The sequence below is a fragment of the Nannobrachium achirus genome, assembly GCF_963921795.1.
Source record: "Nannobrachium achirus genome assembly, chromosome: 21".
Classification (NCBI taxonomy): Eukaryota; Metazoa; Chordata; class Actinopteri; order Myctophiformes; family Myctophidae; genus Nannobrachium; species Nannobrachium achirus.
Genome location: NC_137828.1, coordinates 19,907,542 through 19,931,025, shown reverse-complemented (window position 1 = coordinate 19,931,025; position 23,484 = coordinate 19,907,542). Strand labels below are relative to the sequence as shown.

Here is a 23,484-nt window from a genome sequence, read left to right as displayed (position 1 = left end):
ACTCCCGCGGAAACTTGTGGATAGGGTGTGCCAAATGTAGTTCTAAGAGCGGCCATTTTTTGGGTAAACACAGCCTTACACAGGTGTTCTGATTAGACTATAGCATTAGTTCTATGCAATCAAACAATTGAAACACCTGTGTTTTGACCCAAGAAATGGCCGCTAAGGACTACAATGACGTAGCCGCTGGCACACACTATATAGGCTCCCCACAGGTGTTCTACTTTGGCCAATTACAGGACTACACCCACAACTGATTGCAGTAATCAGAGGAACATAGTCTAACCCCACCCACTCCTGGCCAGAGTGTGTGGGGATTTTGTACAGCCGCCCCAATCAAATAATGATTTGATGAATAAACAAAATCCATTGTCTCTATCAATTTCGGGACTGGCTATTACCTGGCAATGTTCGTCCTCAGCCGCTCCATGAAGGGATGGCGGAAGGGTGGGACGAGTCTGGTGGTCGGACTGACCAGTGGAGCCACTCGGGTGGCCTCGAACTCTTGGGGAGGGGGTCTGGAGGGCGAACGGGCGGGGTAGGGCCAGTAAGGGAACCCGTGTCTATGGGGAGCCTGGAGGGAAACTGGGGAACACAACTCCGGCAGGGGCAGTTCCGGGTGTGCCTGTGCTTGCGTCAGAGATGGGGCTGGTGCTGGGTGTGCTTGGACGCGCTGCGGCAACGGGGGTGGTTTAGAGTACTGGTTGTACAGTGCAGGCGCCAGTTGGAGGGGGGGCTCTAGTGCTGGTGGCGACGGGTGGGGAGACTCTGGTGGTGGCGCTGGCTGGAGGGGGGGCTCTGGTGGCAGTGCCTGGAGGACGGGCTCTGGTAGTGGCGCCGGCTGGGTAGGTTCAGGTGCTGGTGGCACAGACTGAGGAGGCCCGGGTGCTGGTGGCGAAACAAATACAAGTAAAACAAATACAAGAATAAAAATCTTGGTGAGTTTCTTTCCGGTGACTACTGGCTACCCTCTGGTGAAGATGGATGCAGATGGTGGCATCTCAGTCTTGTTTCTCTTCGTGATGGTGATTTTCAGCCTACCACCATCCCTCTTGGTTTCATAATACTATATATTACTGATTTTCCCCCTTGGGATAATAAAAGGTATCTATCTAATATTCAAAGAAAGAGAGATCACAAAGGTCAATTTGTCATCCTACTAATCAACGACGACATTGATACTAAACGGTGCCCAAATTTGGAGATAACTGACATCACTGATACCTGCCGCCTGTACTGCGCATGTGTCCCTGCCATAGTAACAGCCGCATGCTGAAACAGTGCCCAAATTTGGAGATGACCGACATCACTAGGGCGATTCACTGTCACGATTATGACTTTTTATATGACGATTAATTGGCACTCGATTAACGATTTAATTGTGTTTTGGTCATTGACAATTACATTTCTGTTTGGCTTATAGGCTTTTAGGTTGCACATGGTAGATATGACACAACCTAAATATACAAAGAAATTACTGACATATTTGACAACTTTATACTTAAAAAAGAACATTGATATTGGAATGCGACACGTTGTGAGCTTGTAGATCTGCTATTTCCACTAGTATTGACTTAAAAAAAATATGAACATTTTTCAACATGGAAACGATAATGAAAAATAATCGCAATTATGTAAAACAATTGCGATTAGACGATTATGTAATAATTGTGACAGCCCTAGACATAACTGATACGTCTGGGTTCTCCAACATTACTTCTGAGACTCCTACATTCCCTCATACTGCTCTCACCCCATACACAACCCAAACTGCACATAATTCGGAGCACATATGTTCGAAGGACTAGTAGTCATAAACCAGCTTCTTCTTGGCCAGATGTGTGGTAATCCCTCCCACTGATGCTCAGTGGTTGAGGCAGGGGTTGACACTAAGGTCTCAGGGGCACTTGCCCGTCGGGCATGTACAGGTTCCCTGGATAATAGGGAGAGAGATGGGGAGTGACACGCAGCAAAGGTCGTCGGGAACGGGATTCGGACCCACGACAGCTGGTATGCGCCTGGACCGCTAGGCCAGCTGGCGCCCCCCCCCCGATGTGGCATTTCTGAGCTGATATAACATATAAATGCAATGCTTGTTTCACTGAGAAAATGTTGTATTGGATGTTGGAGATATTTTGATTATCGCGATATCATAAATATATTTGGTCACAATTATCGTGACATGAAATGTTCATACCCAACTCTAGTGCACACCACACAACCCAAACTCTGCACATAATTCGGAACACATACCATTATACCATTATGTTCAAACGGGCAAGGCAAGGACTGTTTATGTATAAACATGCAGACGGTGTATTAATGTACTGTTCATTGATTGAAGCTGCTGTAGAATAGCGTTTTATTCAGACGCAAATCATTTTAAACATTGATTTTTGTTCAGGCAACAGCTGTACATTAGCACAGCTTTTGTTCTTCCGCCACATTGAGTGTGGTGTTTTTAATATAAAACCTCCAGGTGCTTTGTGTAAAACCACACATGTTTTTTTTCACAAAAGGAAATTGCTGTCTGCAGCAGTTCTGCGCGTACACAATGATTATTGCCTTACTGCATGTTGGCCTGTTCACGATCATGAAATTCAGCTTGAGGATTAATTGTCGTTTAAATAATTGCGATTAAAATATTTTTTATTGAAGGATTGTCACAGCTTACAGCATAATATAAACAGTGATTTAAGAAACCCTTCTAAAGAAAAAAAATTATAATTATGATTATCTCACAGTGATGTTGCTAGATTTTCAATGTAATGGGTCCCGGACCCACAGGTGGCCATTCAAATGGGTCCCACAATTCACTCTTTGTCAAATCCCGCCCCATTTTGCTCTTGTTACTAGGTGGGACGAAACAGCCAGGGCAGATTGTTTTTATAATGGAAGTGGCCTCATAGCCTCATTATTGCTATTTAAAGTACCAAAAGAAAAACATCTACGTGATATTAAATGTGATACACCATGCATTTAAAAAGTATTTATGTCATATTGTTTATGTCCCAAAACGTTTTTCAAAAGGTTTGAGGCTAAATTACCACTCCTGAATAGAGCCTCTCTCATTTTTGAATGGCTCTCAGAGCATTTCAGCTGCAGTACCACCTTTGGCCTGAACTGCGCCACCCCCCCCCCCCCCCCCCAAATCTTTTCAAAAAGTTTTTTTTTGAAAAAAACATTTTTTTTGATGATGACGTCACAATCGGCAGATGACGTCACAATCGGCAGCAAATCTGGATAGCCTGTTTTGAGAACCCGTGGGATACTTTTAACCTTCGCCTTCTCAAAACCAGAGAAAGACACAACGGTCAGAAATGGGACTTTGTGAGGATAGAAGGTGCTAGTGGGACCCCAAAAAAAGGTTTTAAAATAGGAAAAGTGAAATTTCATGGTGTATCACCTTTAATAAAAGGGAACACAAAAGTACAAGAGTTACATTGCAAAACAGGGGTTTTCCCCCGAAAATACATGTTTTAATTAGTTTAATCCCAGTGGGACAGAAAAACCAGGGCAGATTGTTTTTATATTGGAAATGAATGGGGAAAAAATATTTTTCATAGCCTCACTATTGCTGTTAAAAGTACCAAAAGAAACACATCTACGTGCTATTAACTCATACCTCGCGATCCCCGTAGAGACCGTAGATTTCCCGCTGTACCGCGCTGCCATGCCCGTAGAGCCCGTAAAGTTTAATTAGCTTTAATCATTATGAAAGGATTAAAAGTATTAGCGCAGATTTTCGCTGATTCTGGCTCTTTAGGCCCGCCCCCCTAACTGTATCCGGTCATTTCCGGTCTGGACCGGATCCAGCTTTCCGTATCCAGTCTGAGCCTGGGCCATAGTCCCGCCTCCATTGGTTTACAGTGTAACAGAAAAGAAAGCTACTCGGCGACGGAACGCTCGTTTTTCAATCGGATTTTTGCGTTTGGAAACTTTGATCCAGTCTCTACACGCCTGGATTATGATCCCCGCACATATCGTGCGTTTTGTGCGCGAACGTGTCCACGTGTTACCATAGCGCACAGTTGGCTTTTTTCAATGCTTTTTCATGTAAACACTGGCTGATAAGCAGAGATACAGCGTGGCAACGGATATGTCTTTTTCAATGGGGTTTTTTGTATTCGAAAGCTTGTCACCGAGTCTACACGTCTACTAGATGAGTCGCGCACAGATTGTGCACGATGCGTGCGCGTGCCCACGCTAAAAGGTAAGGACAATTTGGCAGCTGCTTACTACAGCTATGTTTAAAATGGCAGAGAAAAAGTTAATAAAAAGGAAAGAAAAAAGTACAGTAGTTACATTGCAAAACAGTGTTTTTTCCCAGAAAATACATGTTTTAATTAGTTTAAAGGTGTATTCAGTGGTTATGAAAGTGGCCGGGGTCATCTTTTCCCTTACTGGCCTTACAGCGTGGAAATGTTTAGTTTTTTATAGATTTTTTTACACCATTATAATGTTCTCGTTTTGATCATTAGACCCAATCACTGAATATCGGTAGGCCTACGTCTCCAGCTTCAGGATATGATACTACCAGACTGTGGCATTTTATGAGTTCAGTAGTTTACAATCTAGGCATTAAGCAGACGTTCTTAATTCAGAGCGACTGTGGTTCTCAAAACTTTTATTTTGAATATCATAACTAAACATCATAACATACCTACGGCCATACTCTACCCTGATTGGTCGAGGACTGGCTGGCCACCTCTGAAAACCGAATCTAGCTATGCTCGTAACATGGGCCATGGTGGAAGTCCTTATATGGTCAGCACACATTCTAGTGAGGAGAATGAATGGAAAATGTACCAATTATATTTTTATTTGAATGAAATACAATCACTGAATATACCTTTAATCCTCTGAAACAGGCAGAGGATAGAGAGATGAGAGAAAGCGCAGTGCGTCTTGGGTAGGAAGTTGTGGAATTATAGGCTGGCTGTCAACATAACATTGTAATGTTTAATTGTAATTCTGCCCATTTAAAATATATTACCCAATCGAATCTCTTAGTTACATCAGACTGGTTCATGTGAATGGTTCATGTGAACCAGTCTGTTGAAGCTTATCAAACATATAATTTTGCGAATGTCTGAGTGTCTGTCTGTCTGTCTGTCTGAAACAGCGTTTCTCCTCAGTGGCTGGAGCAATTGATCTGAAATCGCATCACCATTAGCATATGAACACACCTGACATAACTGTGAAGCCCGTTTGTCACTTTCACAAATCGTATGCTGTATATTAGCATTTTTATGGTGTATCTACTATCTATTCTGCATCTAGCATGAGGCATATCTATTCTGCATCTAGCTTGAGGCAACATGTTTAACCAGCTCTGTGTGTGTGTGTGTGTGTGTGTGTGTGTGTGTGTGTGTGTGTGTGTGTGTGTGTGTGTGTGTGTGTGTGTGTGTGTGTGTGTGTGTGTGTGTGTTTGTGTGTGTGCAGGCAGGCAGGTGTGTGTGCAGGTGGGTGGGCTGGGGGGGGGGGGGGACACAGTATCTCTGTAGCCATTAAACGAAACGGGTATTTCTTACATTGATGCTCCTACATATTATCATGCAAGCACCAGTTAAAGTTACTTTCCATCCCTCATATACTGTGTGCACAGTGCACATGATCCCATAACCCACACACTGCACATCATTTCGGAGCTCATATCTTTGAACGGGTAAGGGCTAGTTCATTATAATGACCGTGCAGCGCCGTGCAGTACTGCGCGCTGGCCGTGCTCCGCATCACGGCACCGCGGTGAAGACTGAAGTGTCATTCTCCCACTGCATAACTCCACCCCCGGTAGCGAAAAGTGATGTTTTTTTCTGGTTGGCCAGTCAGGGAGTCTCAGGGACCAATCAGAAGGCTGACAAACGGTGAACTATTTTATGGGTCCCGCAATGACACACGCTTTACGTATCAACGGTGAAAACATCAAAAAGGACTTTAATTTAAACAAATAGTGGCAAATAGCTACTTGTATGTAGTTAATAAAGGACAGAAGCATGGATTTACAAGACAATCTCAATCATCTCATCAATAATGCCAGAATGCACAGCTGTGGAAACTCCACCACATGCAGCTTAGCTGCTGCAGTGAAATGACTGATAGCAGGAAGGATAGTGTTGTATGCATCCTAATGCAGGGATGCTTAGTTTAATGAGTCCTTTATAAAAAATATGGTTCAGGGAACCATATAGGATGCAGGGCTAGTAGCATCACTGTCTCAAATAATTGCGATTAGGTGATTATGTAATATTTGTGACAGTCCTAACCAGTTTTGGGAAAGTTCACTTTCTACATGAACTAGTTCAAATTCAAGGGTTGTTGCTGCTCTTATACCACCATTATTACAATTACTATGACAAATGCACTCCTTAAAGTTGAAACACAATAATTTAAGAACCAATTAACCAGTCTGCTTGAAAAGTATGCATCTGTATCAAGCCCCCAGAACGGCTTGTAAACATTGAAGCGGCCGCCCTACTGGCCAAAGCTGGAATTTCAGGCGGGGTGAAACATACACGCACAAGCATAAGAGCGCACCGCTGGGGTCTACAATAGGGTTCAATGGACGTCGACGTCGTTCGTGACGTCAATCTCGACGTCAAACATTTTGGCCACTAGGTAGTGGCCAATTTCCCCCAGAATGCACCTGGATTAGCTACTTCCGCATGCTTCAAAACGCCACTGAGCACTTGCATTGAAATGATAGCTGGGGGCGGGGCTGGTCTGCTCTCTATTATATATATACTCTATGATCTGTATAACAGCTAGTTGATTGCCTTCCTGATCCATTAACTAGGGGCTGTCAACTACATACTGGCATCAGCTGGACACAGAGACACACACACACACACGCACACCTTCCTCTGCAGTGCTCTGTGTCCGTCTCATTTCTCTCCAAAAGCCCTTGAATATGATTGAAATTTATTAAGGATTACTGTGATTATGGTAAGCTTACGTGCTATAGCACACTCACCTTACTTGTAACTTTCACTGGTCCCCCAAATATATTTTTTTGAAAAAGAAAAAAAAAACGTGGGCCGCAAATGGCTCGCTGGCCGCCTATTGGGGAACCCTGGTCTAGACCAGTGGTTCTCGACCTGTGGGTCGGGACCCCCAGAGGGGTCCCCAAATTATTTTGGGGGGTCCCCAGATGTTAAGCTAAATGTTAACATTGTTTTCTCACTCAACAGTAAACAAACCAAAATAAAGTTAAAGTGTATAGAGGGTATCTGCACATATTTAAAGTGACAATTTAAGGATTTTAAAGACCTTTTTAGTACCTCTGGTCAAACATTGGTCAAATTGTCGAATATTAGAGGCTGAAATTGTGAAAAAAGCCGATCTACATGTTCACAACGCCTCGCAATGAGCATGTAGACCGGCTATTTTCACAATGGAATAGATCGGGTCAAACCAAATGTAATGCCAACTCCTACAATTCCAAGTGCTTGTGCCGGGTGGGGGGTCCCCAGTTAAAATATGATTATTTTGGGGGTCATGGCCTGAAAAGGTTGAGGACCACTGGTCTAGACGGTATAGTGTATCAGTAACCAGACCTGACCTATTGACCCCTGGGTGCCGCTCGACCCATAACTGCGTCAGTGCTTGTGTGGGGGGGGGATGGATTAGCAACTAGTCTGTTGCCTGGCTAATATTCCTTTTCATTTGTCATTAGTCAGGGCCTTGGAGAGTGGTGGGAGACAAACACTGGACCCTGTCCCAGTGTCCCAGCCCCCTCCCCCGTATGCTAATCGCAAAGTGAAAGTTTTTCTTTTTAACTTTTTTTTTTACTTGAGTAGTCCAGTTGATTTTATTATCTCTAGCTACTATGAGAATAGGAATATACTTTTGTTAACTAGACAAACCAAACCAGCATGTATCATGACTATGAATTTAACGAATTGAACTTGGTAGAGAGCAGGCTGGCCGAGCGCAGACGTTCTATGACCCAGAAGGGCGGGGATACGAGCTGCTGAATCTCAGCGGCCAATAGCATTTGTTCACCGATCTCGTTTTTTTCAGGAGCTGGCCAGAGCTCTTAATTGTTCCCTTTGAACTTCAAAAGGGTTGTGAAATGAGGTAATTGATTGGGCCATAAAAGTGTCAAGAGTTCGTAAGTGATCTCTCTTATCAATGAAAGCATCAACGACCTGTTTGATGCCTGTAGAAGTGTGTGTGTGTGTGTGTGTGTGTGTGTGTGTGTGTGTGTGTGTGTGTGTGTGTGTGTGTGTGTGTGTGTGTGTGTGTGTGTGTGTGTGTGTGTGTGTGTGTGTGTGTGTGTGTGTATTTAGACATCAGAAGTCTTTAGTTTACTTATGTGGAGTTGCACAACCATGATATCAATAAACAGAAACGCCTCAACCGGGGTAAGATGGTCATTAGATGACATGTAAACAAACACCCCTGGTATCTCACTCTATGGTAGCTCTCTGTCTCTCTCTCTCTCTCTCTCTCCAACACAGTCATGTCCGCCCACTGAACGCTTATATTATGACCTTTATCTTCTTAATTAGGTTCTAACCGTTCCATCTAAGACGAACCGTTCCATCTAAGATGCTTAAACAGAAACACAGCCTGCTCAAACGTGTGTGTGTGTGTGTGTGTGTGTGTGTGTGTGTGTGTGTGTGTGTGTGTGTGTGTGTGTGTGTGTGTGTGTGTGTGTGTGTGTGTGTGTGTGTGTGTGTGTGTGTGTGTGTGTGCGTGTGCGTAAAGTCCTATACAAAGGTTGACACTAATTGGAACCTCTGTACTAATGGAAACTCATCAATGACAATGGCTAGCCAGATTGCCTCTGTACAGCATCAGAAAACAGTGGGTGTTTTGGTGTCTGAAGCAGAAGGTCTGTCAATGAATGAATGGGTATTTTGCCTGGAATTTGTATACAGCCTTCCATGATCTGTTTACTCTGCTTGCTTCTGTATCTAACTGCTGAAGAGAATCCCTGGCAGCAGTACTGCCAGGGACTGCCAGTGACTTTGGTGTCACGGTAATAACTAGAAATGCACTCTGTCGAGGTGCCAACTTGGCGCCTTGTGCACAAGCAGGCCAAGTATGGCCTACTTGTGCGCTAGCACTGGCATCACCACTCACCACTGGCATCACCAGGAATACTGGTCCCTCATTGGCTGTTAATGATGACGTTGCCAGAAATGCTAGTCCCTGATTGGGCTACGGGCTTAAACACGGGCAGACACCGACATACATAAGCAGCCGAACGCAGTACTTGCGCGCTCTGCTGACACAAGTAATAATGTGGTTGCTAATAGGCAACAGAAACACACTATTGTTCAAGGCCCAAGAAGTTTTATGCCAGCTGAAAAATGGCAAAAATGGATGTTGTTCTTTTACCCCAAATAAATAATTCACCTGGATTGTGTCCATATTCTCCATCATCATCAAAATGATGAGCCTGTGCTCTATTAAGGACTGGCACAGAAAACATCAAAATGAATGCAGTATGACGCAGGGCCTAATAAGTTACCATAGCCTAATGGACATACGTGTCCATTGTTGTGTCCATTTCTGGGTCTTGCGTGGATGTGCCCAAATAAATAATTCACCTGGATTGTATCCATCTTCCATATTCTCCATCATCATTAACTTCAAGCACATCTTGTGCTCCTATCAGTCGGTGTAAACACTTCACCTTGCCAGCCTGCCTCAAATACTCTTGCCGCAAAGACACTTCCATGCCAATGACCCATGTAGATCACACTGAAATACTGTATCTACTTCCTCTTTTGTTAATATCAAAATCTAAGCCTGTGCTATATAAAGGACTGGTACAGAAAACATCAAAATGCATGAATGCAGTATGAAGAAGGGCCTAATAAAGTTACCATAGCCTAATATGCAGAGATGGGCACAAAATCCAAAAAAAGGATTTGAAATACAAATTAGAAATACTATGTGAAATACTTACCCGGATACTGTTACCAGGATAGTATCTTGGTGACAGTATCCTGGTCAGTATTAGACAAAGTTCTGACCAAGTATTAAGAATTTTTTTTAAGTACTTTCTTGTATTTTGTGCCCATCTCTGCCTAATGGACATACAACATGTCCATTGTTGTGTCGTATCGGAAATATAGCGAACAACAAGCGGTGAGACGGTTAACCATGGACATTTTCCTTTCTGTTCAGTTGTCACAGTCTTGTGGCCCCCGACTTCAATTGATTTTACAATGGTGGCCCACTGCCTAATCTAGTTGAATACCCCTGGTATACAGGGTATCTGCACATTTATAAAGTGGCCATTTAACTCATTGAGTGCCTATCCCGAATATGTTCGGGATATATTATCGCATACCAGAGTGCCTATCCCGAACATGTTCGGGATATAAAAAAAAAAAAAAAAAAACTTTGAAATTTCTTTTTTTTTTTTTTAATTTTTTGGACCCCATCAAATCTAGTGAACATGATTTCAATTGCGATTTTGCATGTTCCACCCCCATACAACCCCATCTAACATACAGGGCAGCCATGTTTGTTTACATAACATGTAAAACATAATGGCGTTTATCTCAAGAATGCCTGAACGGATTTCCAATCGGATTTTTTTGTTTGAAAGCTGTGAACAAACTGCACAAATCCACTTCAATGCAATCCAGGATTGCATTGGATTTTTTAGAGCTCATTCTTCTCTGTTTTTTTCCCATGCATGAGGTGTGCAAGGTTTAATCATGGCTAAGTTGACGAAAATAAGGCTTCTAAAATGCTTGGTAACCAATAGCTAACTTCAAGCTAACTTCATCCTCTTCCTGTACATGCACAAAGGAAAGTGTTCAGGCAAGTCATGGCTGCAGGGCTTCTGCATATACCAGCATATCTCTATGGGATTTTCTATGGCCACTGGGCGCCCTCTAGTGGTGAACGGGGTGGCACTCAAAGAGTTAAGGATTGTCAAGACCGTTTTAATACCAAACTGGCCAAACTGTCAAATATAGCAAGAGGCAAACATTGTGAAAATAGCAGATCCACATGCTAACAACACCTCGCAACCGCTCACAACCCTGTTATTTGTTGAACCGAGTCACATTAAATGTAATGCCTACAATTCCAAGTGCTTGTCAGGGTGGGGGTCCCCAGTTCATATATGTTTATTTTGCGGGTCACGGCCTAAAACAAGTTTTGAGAACCCCTGCTGTAGAATTCGTTTTACAATTCAATTCATACCCGGATTTCAAATGTACAGCCCTTTTTTAAGATCAGAAGAATTCAATCCAGTCCATGAACCATTCTAGTGCTTACAAGCTGAACCAAAGCATGCCCTGTGACACCTTCCTGTTTCCTCTCACAGGGGAACCATGGGACACGGAGTAGGCTGACTGGGTGGGCCTAGCAACACACACCAATCGTGAGTATGTCTTTCTTAAAAACTCTTTTTGTGCCGATCCCGAACTAGTTCGGCTTTATTTCGGGCTTTTTATCTTTCGGGGTGCCGATCCCAAACTAGTCCGGCTTTTTATATAAAAAAAACATCCAGAGACCTTACCGAAGCACCGGGCTAAATTTTTGAGCCGACCCCCGGCCGCGGTCTGTTTACATCGGCCCACGAGAGCGTCGTGCCGCCGATATTTGCCGTCCACTCCAATGCAATCGATGATCTTTAGAGCTCATTTTCTCTGTTCCATGCATATCCATGAGGTGCGCAAGGTTTAATCACGGCTAAATCGCCGAAAATAGGGCTTCTAAAATGCTTGGTAGCCAATAGCTAACTTCAAGCTAACTTCATCCTGTTCCTGTTCATGACACAATGGAAAGTGTTCAGGCGCGTCATGGCTGCACGGCTTGTGCATATACAGAGTATGTCTATGGTGGATTCTCTGGCCATTGGGCGCCCTCATGTGGTGATTCTGGGCACTGGATGAGTTAAGATTTGAACCACTTTAACCATTATTTTATGCTGTAAAAAAAACCTGAACATTTGTGCAGGTCTTTGAATAATTCTGACCCGATTCTATGAATGTCTTCTAAATCAGTGGTTTTCACACTTCTTCATGTCAAGGAACCCCAAAATTACATGTATTTGGCCGTGGACCCCCATCTCAAGATATGTTGTTCCAGGGTCCACCCAGAAGCAAATATTTGAGTTACAAATGTTCGCTTTTAAAAAGATATATTCAAAGACTTGCAAAAAACAAAAACAAAAAAATCTTTAAAAAAAAAAAATAGCAGATCTACAAGCTTGCAGCGTGGCACTCGATGCCACGCTGTGAGCTTGTATATCTGCTATTTTTCAATAGTTAAAGCATTTAATAATTCTAGGCCTAAATGGGTTTAATATACTGCCCTACATTGACCGTTGTGTGTTTATATTGCTTTTGTATTGTGTGTGGGTGTGTGTGGGGGTGTGTGTGTGTGTGTGTGTGTGTGTGTGTGTGTGTGCGTGCATGCGTCTAGGCTTCCACTGTGGTGTATGACATGGCCACGGCCTCGTCTAGAACTGAGTCTAGCAGTAACCATGGAGGAACTAAACAGCTCCATGCCGTTGGTGAGTTCAAACATTCACTGATCAACTACCTCATCAGCTACATCAGTGTGTCGGACTCGGCACCCCCTGGGGGGGGGTCCCCACATTATTTTGGGGGGTCCCCAGAATAGATCAGATGATTAGCTTAATGTGAAACATTGTTTTCTCACTCAACAGTAAACAAACCAACATACAAACTATGTTCTCAAACTATGGGTCCTGAACCAACGTGGTGTTTCGGGCAGGTGATGGTGGGGTCGCGCATTGGCAACCCAAAAAAAAAACCATAAAAATAAGTGCGGTTGTCGCCACCAACCATAGAATTAAAGCGACCAATTAAAGCGACCAATATGGGTTCGCCAAAAAAGCTCGCTAATAATATGGGGTCGTGAGATCAAAATGTTTGAGAACCCCTGGTATAGATGGTATCTAAACATTTCTTAAGTGACAATCTAAGGACTTTTAAGTCCCTATTAATTTAATACCTCTAAAATAAGAAAAAACATCTACATTGGCAATAATGTGCAGAAATTGTGAAAATAGACGATATACATGCTCACAACGCCTCGCAATGTAGATCTGCTATTTTCACAATAGAGCCTTGTTAAACTAAATGTAATGCCTCAAAGTCTTACAACTATTAGTGCTCATTAGGGTGGGGGGTCCCCAGTTCAAATGTTATTATTTTGGGGGTCGCAGTCTGAAAAGGTTGAGAACCACTGAGCTACATGACTGCGCTGATTCTCAACCTTTTTAATTTTCAAGGACCCGAAAGTGTCACTGGCAGACAGATGACCAGGCGGTGATGTAAATGAAACGACAATATTTGTGAATGTCATTGCTGTTTGGCCCGATTTATCATTCCTTCCCCTCGTCCCGCTGTGTCCAGTTTCCTGTGCCAAACTCAAGAGGAAGAAGAGCCTTTTTGGAACGGCCATCTACGTGGAGGTGACCGCCGAGGGGGAATCGTGTCGCACGGCAAAATCCCACAGCTCCTCCAACCCCAAGTGGGACGAGAGACTCACTCTGTAAGCAGCAAATATTAATATTACTATTATTAATAAAATCCCACAGCTCCTCCAACCCCAAGTGGGACGAGAGACTCACTCTGTAAGCAGCAAATATTAATATTACTATTATTAATAAAATCACACAGCTCCTCCAACCCCAAGTGGGACGAGAGACTCACTCTGTAAGCAGCAAATATTAATATTACTATTATTAATAAAATCACACAGCTCCTCCAACCCCAAGTGGGACGAGAGACTCACTCTGTAAGCAGCAAATATTAATATTACTATTATTAATAAAATCACATAGCTCCTCCAACCCCAAGTGGGACGAGAGACTCACTCTGTAAGCAGCAAATATTAATACGGTATTACTATTATTAATAAAATCACACAGCTCCTCCAACCCCAAGTGGGACGAGAGACTCACTCTGTAAGCAGCAAATATTAATATTACTATTATTAATAAAATCACACAGCTCCTCCAACCCCAAGTGGGACGAGAGACTCACTCTGTAAGCAGCAAATATTAATATTACTATTATTAATAAAATCCCACAGCTCCTCCAACCCCAAGTGGGACGAGAGACTCACTCTGTAAGCAGCAAATATTAATATTACTATTATTAATAAAATCACACAGCTCCTCCAACCCCAAGTGGGACGAGAGACTCACTCTGTAAGCAGCAAATATTAATATTACTATTATTAATAAAATCACATAGCTCCTCCAACCCCAAGTGGGACGAGAGACTCACTCTGTAAGCAGCAAATATTAATATTACTATTATTAATAAAATCACATAGCTCCTCCAACCCCAAGTGGGACGAGAGACTCACTCTGTAAGCAGCAAATATTAATACGGTATTACTATTATTAATAAAATCACACAGCTCCTCCAACCCCAAGTGGGACGAGAGACTCACTCTGTAAGCAGCAAATATTAATATTACTATTATTAATAAAATCACATAGCTCCTCCGACCCCAAGTGGGACGAGAGACTCACTCAAATTTTGATCGTCTTAAGCCTGTCAGAAAGGGCAGATTTTCAAGCTAATGTGTCATATTGTTATTTTTGGTAAACAACGCAGTTTCTCTGGCTTTTACCTGTCTATACCAATGGTTCTCAACCTGTGGGTCGGGGGGGGGGGGGGGGGGGGGGGTCCCCAGATGGCCATGAAGTGACAATTTAATGACTTTTAAAATAAATAACCATTACTGCATCAAAAGTAATCAACAAACTATACTATAAAAACTGGTCAAACATTGAACAAATTGTCAAATAATATAAGACGATCTACAACACCTCGCAAAGAGGCGTTGTCTGCCTTTTGTATCGTCTATTTCTTTTATCTGTGGAACAGAGTCAAGCTAAATGTAATGCCTCAACTCCTACAGTACATTCCAATAGCTTGTGTAGGTGGGGGGGGGGGGGGCAGTTCAAATATGATTATTTTGGGGGTCACGGCCTGAAAAGGTTGAGAACTGAGAACCACTGCTCTTATTCCGCCGCCTCTCTCTCCCTCATGCATCTGTGGCACATGAAATTGCTACATGTATTTGTTCTATAAGGCATATATAGGGGCGGCATAGCTCAGGGGTAGAGAAACCGTTATTAGAGCACGAAGGGTTCCCGAAGGGTTTCCAGTTCGAATCCGGGCTCCCCCTGAGTTAATGTCGAAGGGTCCTTGGGTAAGACTCTGAACCCCACATTGCTCCCGGTGAGCTGTGGTTGGTGCCTTGCATGGTTTCCTCCGCCACCGGTGTATGAATGTGTGCGTGAATGGGTGAATGTAATGCACAATCTCTGTAAAGCGCTTTGGATAAAAGCGCTATATAAATGCACTATTTACCATTTACCATTTATACACTCATACAGCCCTGTCCGTGTGTGTTCCAGGAATCAGGGAGACTAGCCTGAATGAATCCCCATGATATCTAGGGAACATGAGGAATACAGATGGGGCGATCCTCTACTCTGTTGAAATAACCATGAATCTCTCTTTTCTTTCCTTCTTGCTTACTCGCATCACATACTGTATGGCCCTACAGTATGTGCTGTAAGTTCTTCTGTTTCTTCTAAGTCTCTTTTATAAGAAGAGAACGTCTGCTCTCACAATTTGCAGATCGTTTTTCTTGGATAATGTTTGGTCTTTTCTTATAACCATTAGCCAATCATGATGCTGCCCACCAGAGACTATTTAAAGGAGTGACTTAGCATATTACTACTGAACATTGAAAAGAAGGGGGAAAAAAAGAAAACATTTCAACAGTTCTACCAGCCCTTAGTATTTTACCATTTTGTAGTTATATCCCATTATAATGAAACATCATTACCCAATATGGACACAATTTATTTTTTTGTAAAAGGCAAACATTCTTTGAAAATATCCGATCCACAAGCCCAGTGGGTGAAAAAGGAGTGGGACATGGATGGACCCCTGGGGGACCCCAGACCACAAAGTATAATAATAATAATGAATTGCATTTTTTTTAGCGCTTTTCCAAGTGCTCAAATCGCCGACCCATGGATCATTGGACAACCTGCTTTACCTCCTGAGCCACAGCCACCCGTATAGATGGTTTAAGTAGTTAATACAACCAAATGTTTCTGTATGCAATCTATTTCTATTATATTTATTTGTTTTTGCGAGATTGTAGGTAGGTATTGTAGCCCGAGGAACTGAATTTGTTCTCTGATGAGGAAGCAAATTAATACAGAGAGAATAGATTGTATTGTTGCCAAAGTACACACTTCCAGTACTATGGCAGTCTCTCAACATTCCCCTCCCCACCCAGGTTTGGTATATTAACCATTTTAACCCTGGCATCCCTGTTATGGCCATGTCATTATCTCTATAAATGACGCAAATGGTATCTGTCCTTGGTGTCAGTGGTGCATGCGTTCCCAATGGACATCTCTATCTCTTTAGTAGGCAAAAAGTATTACATTATAAAAGTCACATCGTAACGCTTTGTGAGCCTGTAGATCGTCTAATTTTCTTTAATGTTTTTTGTTTTGAAAGTTGGGTAACCCACTGTATTATAAATAACAGATTATACCAATGGTTCCCAAACGTTGGGCGTGAACCCCAGGGGGGTCCCTAAATTATGTTAGCTTAAAAGACAACTTACAATAAGAGTTCATATTTTAGATCGTCATTAGAGAAAAGAAAAGATGAGTTGTTGAGATGTTGATGTTTTCATTTACTTCTTTCTATCTTTTTGGTGATTTTATTGTCTCCCCCAACCAGCCGAAGGCTTGGGGGAGAGTATGTTTTCGTGTTTTCGAGTATGTTTTCGACAGTCATGTGAAAGACACGGATCTGTCCGATTTTCCATATTCCATCCTGATTGGTTAAGATTGGCTTCCAAAGTTTGTAGGATTGGGCCGTTTTTAACAAAATGCCTCAAATCACAAACACAGAGTGCAATTATCACGAAATCGCGCACACATGTTCCCACTAGGCCGAGGAAGAAATGCCACTTCAAATTTTTTAAATCAGCCTCATGGTGGCGCTATAACAGGCCGATTTGTGGTTTTACCTTTAAGTCCACCGATCAGTTTTAAACTTTGTAAACGCACTTCTGGATGCCAATTCAGAACCTCTGCCCCACACTTTTCACATGGGCCTGTTCTAGCGCCACCAGGAGGCCAATTTGTGCAAAATTACCTTTTGGCCAGTATTCCTACAGATTTTGTCCAAAAATTAAACAAATCGGTAGACAGTATCTCTACAATCATGTGATCGACATGGAGTCTGATTGTCCATATTCCATCCTGATTGGCTGAGATTGGCTTTCAAAGTTTGTAGGATTGGTCCGTTTTGGACAAAATGCCTCAAATCTCAAACGCAGAGTGCAATTAACATGAAATCGCGCACACACGTCCCCACTAGGCCGAGGAAGAAATGCCACTTCAAAATTTTGAAATCAGCCTCATGGTGGCGCTATAACAGGCCGATTTGTGGTTTTAGCTATAACTCCACCGATCGGTTTCAAACTTTGTAAGCGCACTCCCTAGAGGCCAAGGAAAAACCCTTTCCTTGCATTTTTTACATCAGTCTTTTATAGCGCCACCAGGAGGCCGACTTATGTAAGACACATTTTTGGATATTACTCTTTCAGATTTTACCCAAAATTAACACAGTACACAGTACACAGTATCTCTACAGTCATATGATCAAGACGGATCTGTCCCATATTAAATATTCCATCCTGATTGGCTAAGATTGGCCTCCAAACTTTGCAGGATTGATCCGTTTCGAAAATGCCTCAGATCATGAACACAGCATGCAATTGTAATGAAATTGTGCACGCACATTCGCAAAAGACCAAGGAAGAAATTACACTACAAAATGTTCAAATCAGCCTCATGGTGGCGCCATGAAAGGTCTAAGATTGGTGAAGAACACATGCCACCCTTTTTACATTTGCCTATTATAGCACCACCAGGACGCGTGGCCTGGTGGAGACCTGTGCTCGGAAGAGCACTACTTCTAGTTGATTTTTATTTGCATATTTTTAGCCACAATAAGCCCATTCCCAAGATGCACCGCAATCTTTCATGGGCAGATGTGACTTATGGGGGCTGGTGTAAATAGTAACAAAGAAATTGCCGGCTTATTGTGTCTAAAAAGACATATTTAGCCACTTGTACGCATGCCCTCACCCACTGAAATCAAAATACTAAAATCACTAAAACAATAGAAAGTTGTAAATGAAAACATTTAACACTCATCTTTTCTTTTCTCTAATTACAATCTAAAATTTGAACCCTTGTTGTAAAAAAACAAAGTTGTCCTTTGAGCAACATTGTTTTCTCACTCAACATTATACAAACCATTGTGAAAATAGCCGAACTACAGTTGTTCGGCTATCTTCACAATATTTATCAGACTGTGGAACCGAGTCAAACTAAATGTAATGCCTCAACTCCTACAATTCCATGTGCTTTTCAGGGTGAGGGGTCCCAATTCAAATATGATTCTTTTAGGTGAGTCGCAGCCTGAAAGGTTTGGGAGCTCCTTGGATTAGACCAGCTCTAAGAGAGATAAGGTAAAGGGCACAGAGTCGAGTAGAGGAGAAAGGAGAAATTTTTTCATTAAAGCCACTGTAATGGATAGGTAGCTGTTTTAATCCTCCTGAGCATTCCAAACACTAACATTTTTTGTTCCCGGTGCCAAGAAGTGCTTCCTCTGCGGTTTCTTTCCCATGAAAACCTCCCTGCAGGGTGTAAGGACTGACCCTTTCTCACTGCACTGGACAGGAAGGGAAAGGAGAACGTCAAGTGAGATCGATGAGTGCCCGTGCTTTGTTTCACATTAACCCATTAAAGGGATATTTCACTTTCAAAAAAACTTTCAGTCATTTCATCATCTACTCAGGCTTTTGGGAACACCCAGAAGAGCTTTCAAGTTGCTTGATTCAGTATTTAGATATTTGTTATTGATTTTATCAGACACGCCCCCTTCCTATACAAAGCCATTGTAACTTTAAACTCCATTTTAACCATGATAGATTCAACTAAAACACCTGTTCTTTTTTCTGGGGACTCATGCTTCCCTCCAGATACGTGTTTTTTATTAATTACTTTTTGTCTCCACCAGCCAAAGGCATGGGGGAGAGTATGTTTTCCCCTCCGTGCGTCTGTGCGTCGGTTCGTGTGTGCGTCCTCGCAGTTTGTTACCACCTAATCTCCGGCGCCGTTGGCCTGGTCACTGCCAAAATGAACTCCCTGGATGCCAATTCAGAACCTCTGCCCCACATTTTTCAAATGGGCCTGTTCTAGCACCACCATGAAAAACATTTCTGTACACTACTCTTAGAGATTTTGTCCAAAATTCACATATCAGTAGACAGTATCTCTATAGTCATGTCATCGACATGGATCTGTCTGATTTTCCATATTCCATCCTGATTGGCTAATATTGGCTTCCAAAGTTTGTAGGATTGGGCCGTTTTGAACAAAATGCCTCAAATCACAAACGCAGAGTCCAATTATCATGAAATCGTGCACACACGTTCCCACTAAGCCGAGGAAGAAATGCCACTTCAAATTTTTGAAATCAGCCTCATGGTGGCGCTAAAACAGGCCGATTTGTGGTTTTACCTATAACTTCACCAATCAGTTTCAAACTTTGTAAGCACACTCCCTAGAGGCCAAGGAAAAACCCTTTGCTTGCATTTTTCACATCAGCCTTTTATAGCGCCACCAGGAGGCCGACTTATGTAAGACACATTTTTGAATCCTTCAGAATTTACCCAAAATTAACAAAAATCAGTACACAGTATCTCTACAGTCATATGATCAAGACGGATCTGTCCGATATTAAATATTCCATCCTGATTGGCTAAGATTGGCCTCCAAACTTTGCAGGATTGATCCGTTTAGAACAAAATGCCTCAAATCGGATCTGTCCCATATTAAATATTCCATCTTGATTGGCTAAGATTGGCCTCCAAACTTTGCAGGATTGATCCGTTTCGAACAAAATGTCTCAAATCATGAACACAGCGTGCAATTGTAATGAAATTGGCAGTATCTCAACAGTCATGTGATCGTCACCGAAGACATGGCACCCTTTTCACATGTAGCGCCACCAGGAGGCCACAATAATTAATACCTGACCTGGTGGAGACCTGTGCTCGGAAGAGCACTGCTTCTAGTTTAATCTATTTTTTGAAATTATTTAGGAAAATGAAAATAACTTAACTCATACCCTGCCAAAAAATATGTTTCTATGATAAAAACGTCTTTAAAACGTCTTTTTCACTATGGACCTCCCTGCCAGACGTCTTCTGAACGTCTTTTTTTTAAAAATAATAAAAAAAAAAAAAAAAAAAAATTGAAAAAAAATGTTTTGAAAAATTTTTTTTTGGACCTCCAACAGTGTACTAGGCATGATCGCGATCGCGAAATTGCATGTTTAACCCCCATACCAACCCCATCTTTCAAACATGGCAGCCATGTTTGTTTACATTTGAAGAAAACATAAGGGCTCCTTTCTCCTGAATGCCTGAACGGATTTCCAAGCGGATTTTTTTGTTTGAAAGCTGTGAAAAGCATGCACATGCATAGTGCATGATCTGTGCACGAATGTGTGCACCAGCGTGCACACTATTTTTTTAACCCTTTGTTGGCGAACCGGCAATATAAGAGGTCATCCCACTTTAAATATGGCACCGACTGAGTTAATACAATAAAATAATTATAAAAAAGAAAATTACAAAGATAAATGAAAACGCACGGCCACCTCATGTATCATGAGTACAATAAACTGGACTGCTAAGAGTGTGTGTGCTTGTGATGTTGGTATTTGTTGGGAATATTGATTATATTATTTGATTATGGTTATTTATATACAGTATGTTCATTTACGTTGTGTCTTCTCCCTGACCTTTATATCCTGTATGTTGTGTTTATTTCCAGGAATGTAACGCCACACACACAGGTGGACTTCAAGGTATGGAGCCATCACACCTTAAAGGCAGACGCTCTGCTTGGCAAAGCCTCTCTGGACCTCCTGCAAGCCTTAGAGCAGCACGACAGAAAATGTACGAATATACACACACACACACACAGTCACACGCGCACACACACACAGTCACACTCACACATGCACAGTCACACAGTCACACACACACACAGCACACGCGCGCGCACACACAGTCACACACAGTCACACGTACACACACGCACACACTCACACACACACACACACACACACACACACACACAAACACACAGGCCTGTCACAATTATTACATCATCGTCTAATCGCAATTATTTGACATAATCACAATTATTTTGTCATAATCGTCTCCATGTTGAAAGATTTTCATATATTTTCAAACATTTAAAAAAATCTACAAGCTCACAACGTGTTGTGAGCTTGTAGATCGGCCATTTCCACTATGAATGTTCTTTTATGAGTATAAAGTTGTCAAATGTGTTTCTTTGTATATTTAGGTTATGTGTCATATCTGCCATGTGCAACTTCAAAGCCTACGAGCCAAACAGAAATGTAATTGTCAACGACAAAAACACAATTAAATCGTTAATCGCAATTATTTGAGTGACAATTAATCGTCACGAAAAATGTCAATCGTGACAGCCCTGCGCATGCACACACACACACAGACACACACACACACACACACACACACACACACACACACACACGCAGCCCTCTCCCTTTCCCCTTCTCTCTTACATCTATCATAGTTATGACCTCTACACGCATCATATCTGGTTGTAATGTGTCAGGCTTTTTGCCAGGATGTGCGTGTCTGTATATAAATAGGTGTGTGTGTGTGTCTGTATGTAAATAGGTGTGTGTGTGTGTGTGTCTGTATGTAAATAGATATGCGTCTGTGTTTACGTGTACATTGGTATTAGTGAATGTGAGTAGAGGGCGTGCGGTTAGTTAAACCCCCAAAATGCCTTTTTTTCTATTGAATACTCAAGCCACAGAGACTTGAGTTCAATAATATGTTTTTGTATTTGTCGCATTCCTAACACAAAATTGTGATAAATAGTAAATTTACCCCCATTGATTCCGTCTGGGGACCCGAATGCATTTGGATTCTTCTTCTTTCGTGTATCGTCGTCCTTGATGATTGGTCGGCGACATTTTCATTCATAAGATTTCTTGTTAGTTAGGGATTTGGGTCCCCATCTGGAATCAATGGGGGTAAACTTATTGTAATCAAATTATTGTCTTAGCAATGGGGCAAAAAAATAAAATAGAAATCTACTCCTACTCCTTTAACTGTTCTGCTGCCCTTGAAAGTCCTCACTGTCATTCAAATCGGTGACTACATGACGCCATTGACAGCGCTCACCGTCAATCTTACTGTATTTACAGTAAATGTATTAATACTTACAGTATGTAGCTCCGGTCGCGGCCGCATCGGTAATGTCCGCGATTTGTTTAAAATGCACGTTGGGCGTGCACGTGAAGTGAAGCTCCTCCATGTTAAGTCAATGGAGAGGCCCATAAAGAGACTTCATTTACTCCAAAAAAGACTTTTAATCCCAAAGCACATCCCTAAACAGCACTAACAAGGCTCGGCTGGCGGCCGCCATGACACACTGTCACATGACACATGTCATGTGACTAGATGACGTAATCGTTGATGTCATTCACCATTCCGTGTGTGTACTGTGTACACACATTCCAGCCAGGCCTTTCACAATAACAGCGTGTGCCAATGGGAGGATCTGCGTGGCGTCAAAGAAAAGTTAACCCTTCATAGTAAGCAGCAGTTATTGTGTTAACAGTTAGTTTTCTTTTTATAATTTTTATCCCTCGATTTTTGTAACCCATTTTCACCCGGTGTCAATTATCTAATGTAATACTGGGCGCTACACTCCGTCTACCAACCTGGGGAGAGACAACGGACTGACCTCATGCTTCCTTTTATACATGAGGAGTCCAAGTCGCTACTAAATTGTATGGAGGAAAAACAATGCTGCTATTTGTTCCAAAAGCGTTATATCCCGTATATAAGGGCATTCACGAATAGTGATTTTTAGTATTCGAATTATTCGACCTCAAAGTATTCGAATAGTAGAATATTCAACAGGACTGGCCAAAGTGTCAAATATTAAGTAATCAAGAGGCAAACATTGTGAAAATAGCCGATCTACATGCTCAATGTAGATCTCCTATTTTCACAATATTTATCTGCAGAAGCGAGTCACATTAAATGTAAATAGTAAGATACCTACAATTCCAAGTGCTTGTCAGGGTGGGGGTCCCCAGTTCAAATATGTTTATTTGGGGGTCACGGCCTAAAAAGGTTTGAGAACCCCTGGTATAGAGCATTAACAAATTCATCCACCAGGGGCATTGACAACACATTCTTATGACTTCCTATCTAGCCAAGCTTTATAAAGTATATATTTTTTAAAGAGAAAACAATAAAAAAAAAATAAGTGAATATTCGACTTCGGTGAACAACGTCGAATAGTGACTTTGATATTCGAATATT

The 23,484-nt window shown here is 42.1% G+C and overlaps 1 protein-coding gene across 1 annotated transcript in view; it reads left to right on the top strand.

The window, feature by feature from the left end:
- Window positions 1-23,484, top strand: part of wwp1 (WW domain containing E3 ubiquitin protein ligase 1) — a 116,551-nt gene that overhangs the window by 15,966 nt on the left and 77,101 nt on the right. The window contains 4 exon segments of the mRNA XM_080752146.1: window positions 11,300-11,356; window positions 12,403-12,493; window positions 13,362-13,500; window positions 20,918-21,042. Of these exon segments, the coding sequence (XP_080608272.1) occupies window positions 12,424-12,493; window positions 13,362-13,500; window positions 20,918-21,042 (334 nt within the window). The 5' untranslated portion in view covers window positions 11,300-11,356; window positions 12,403-12,423.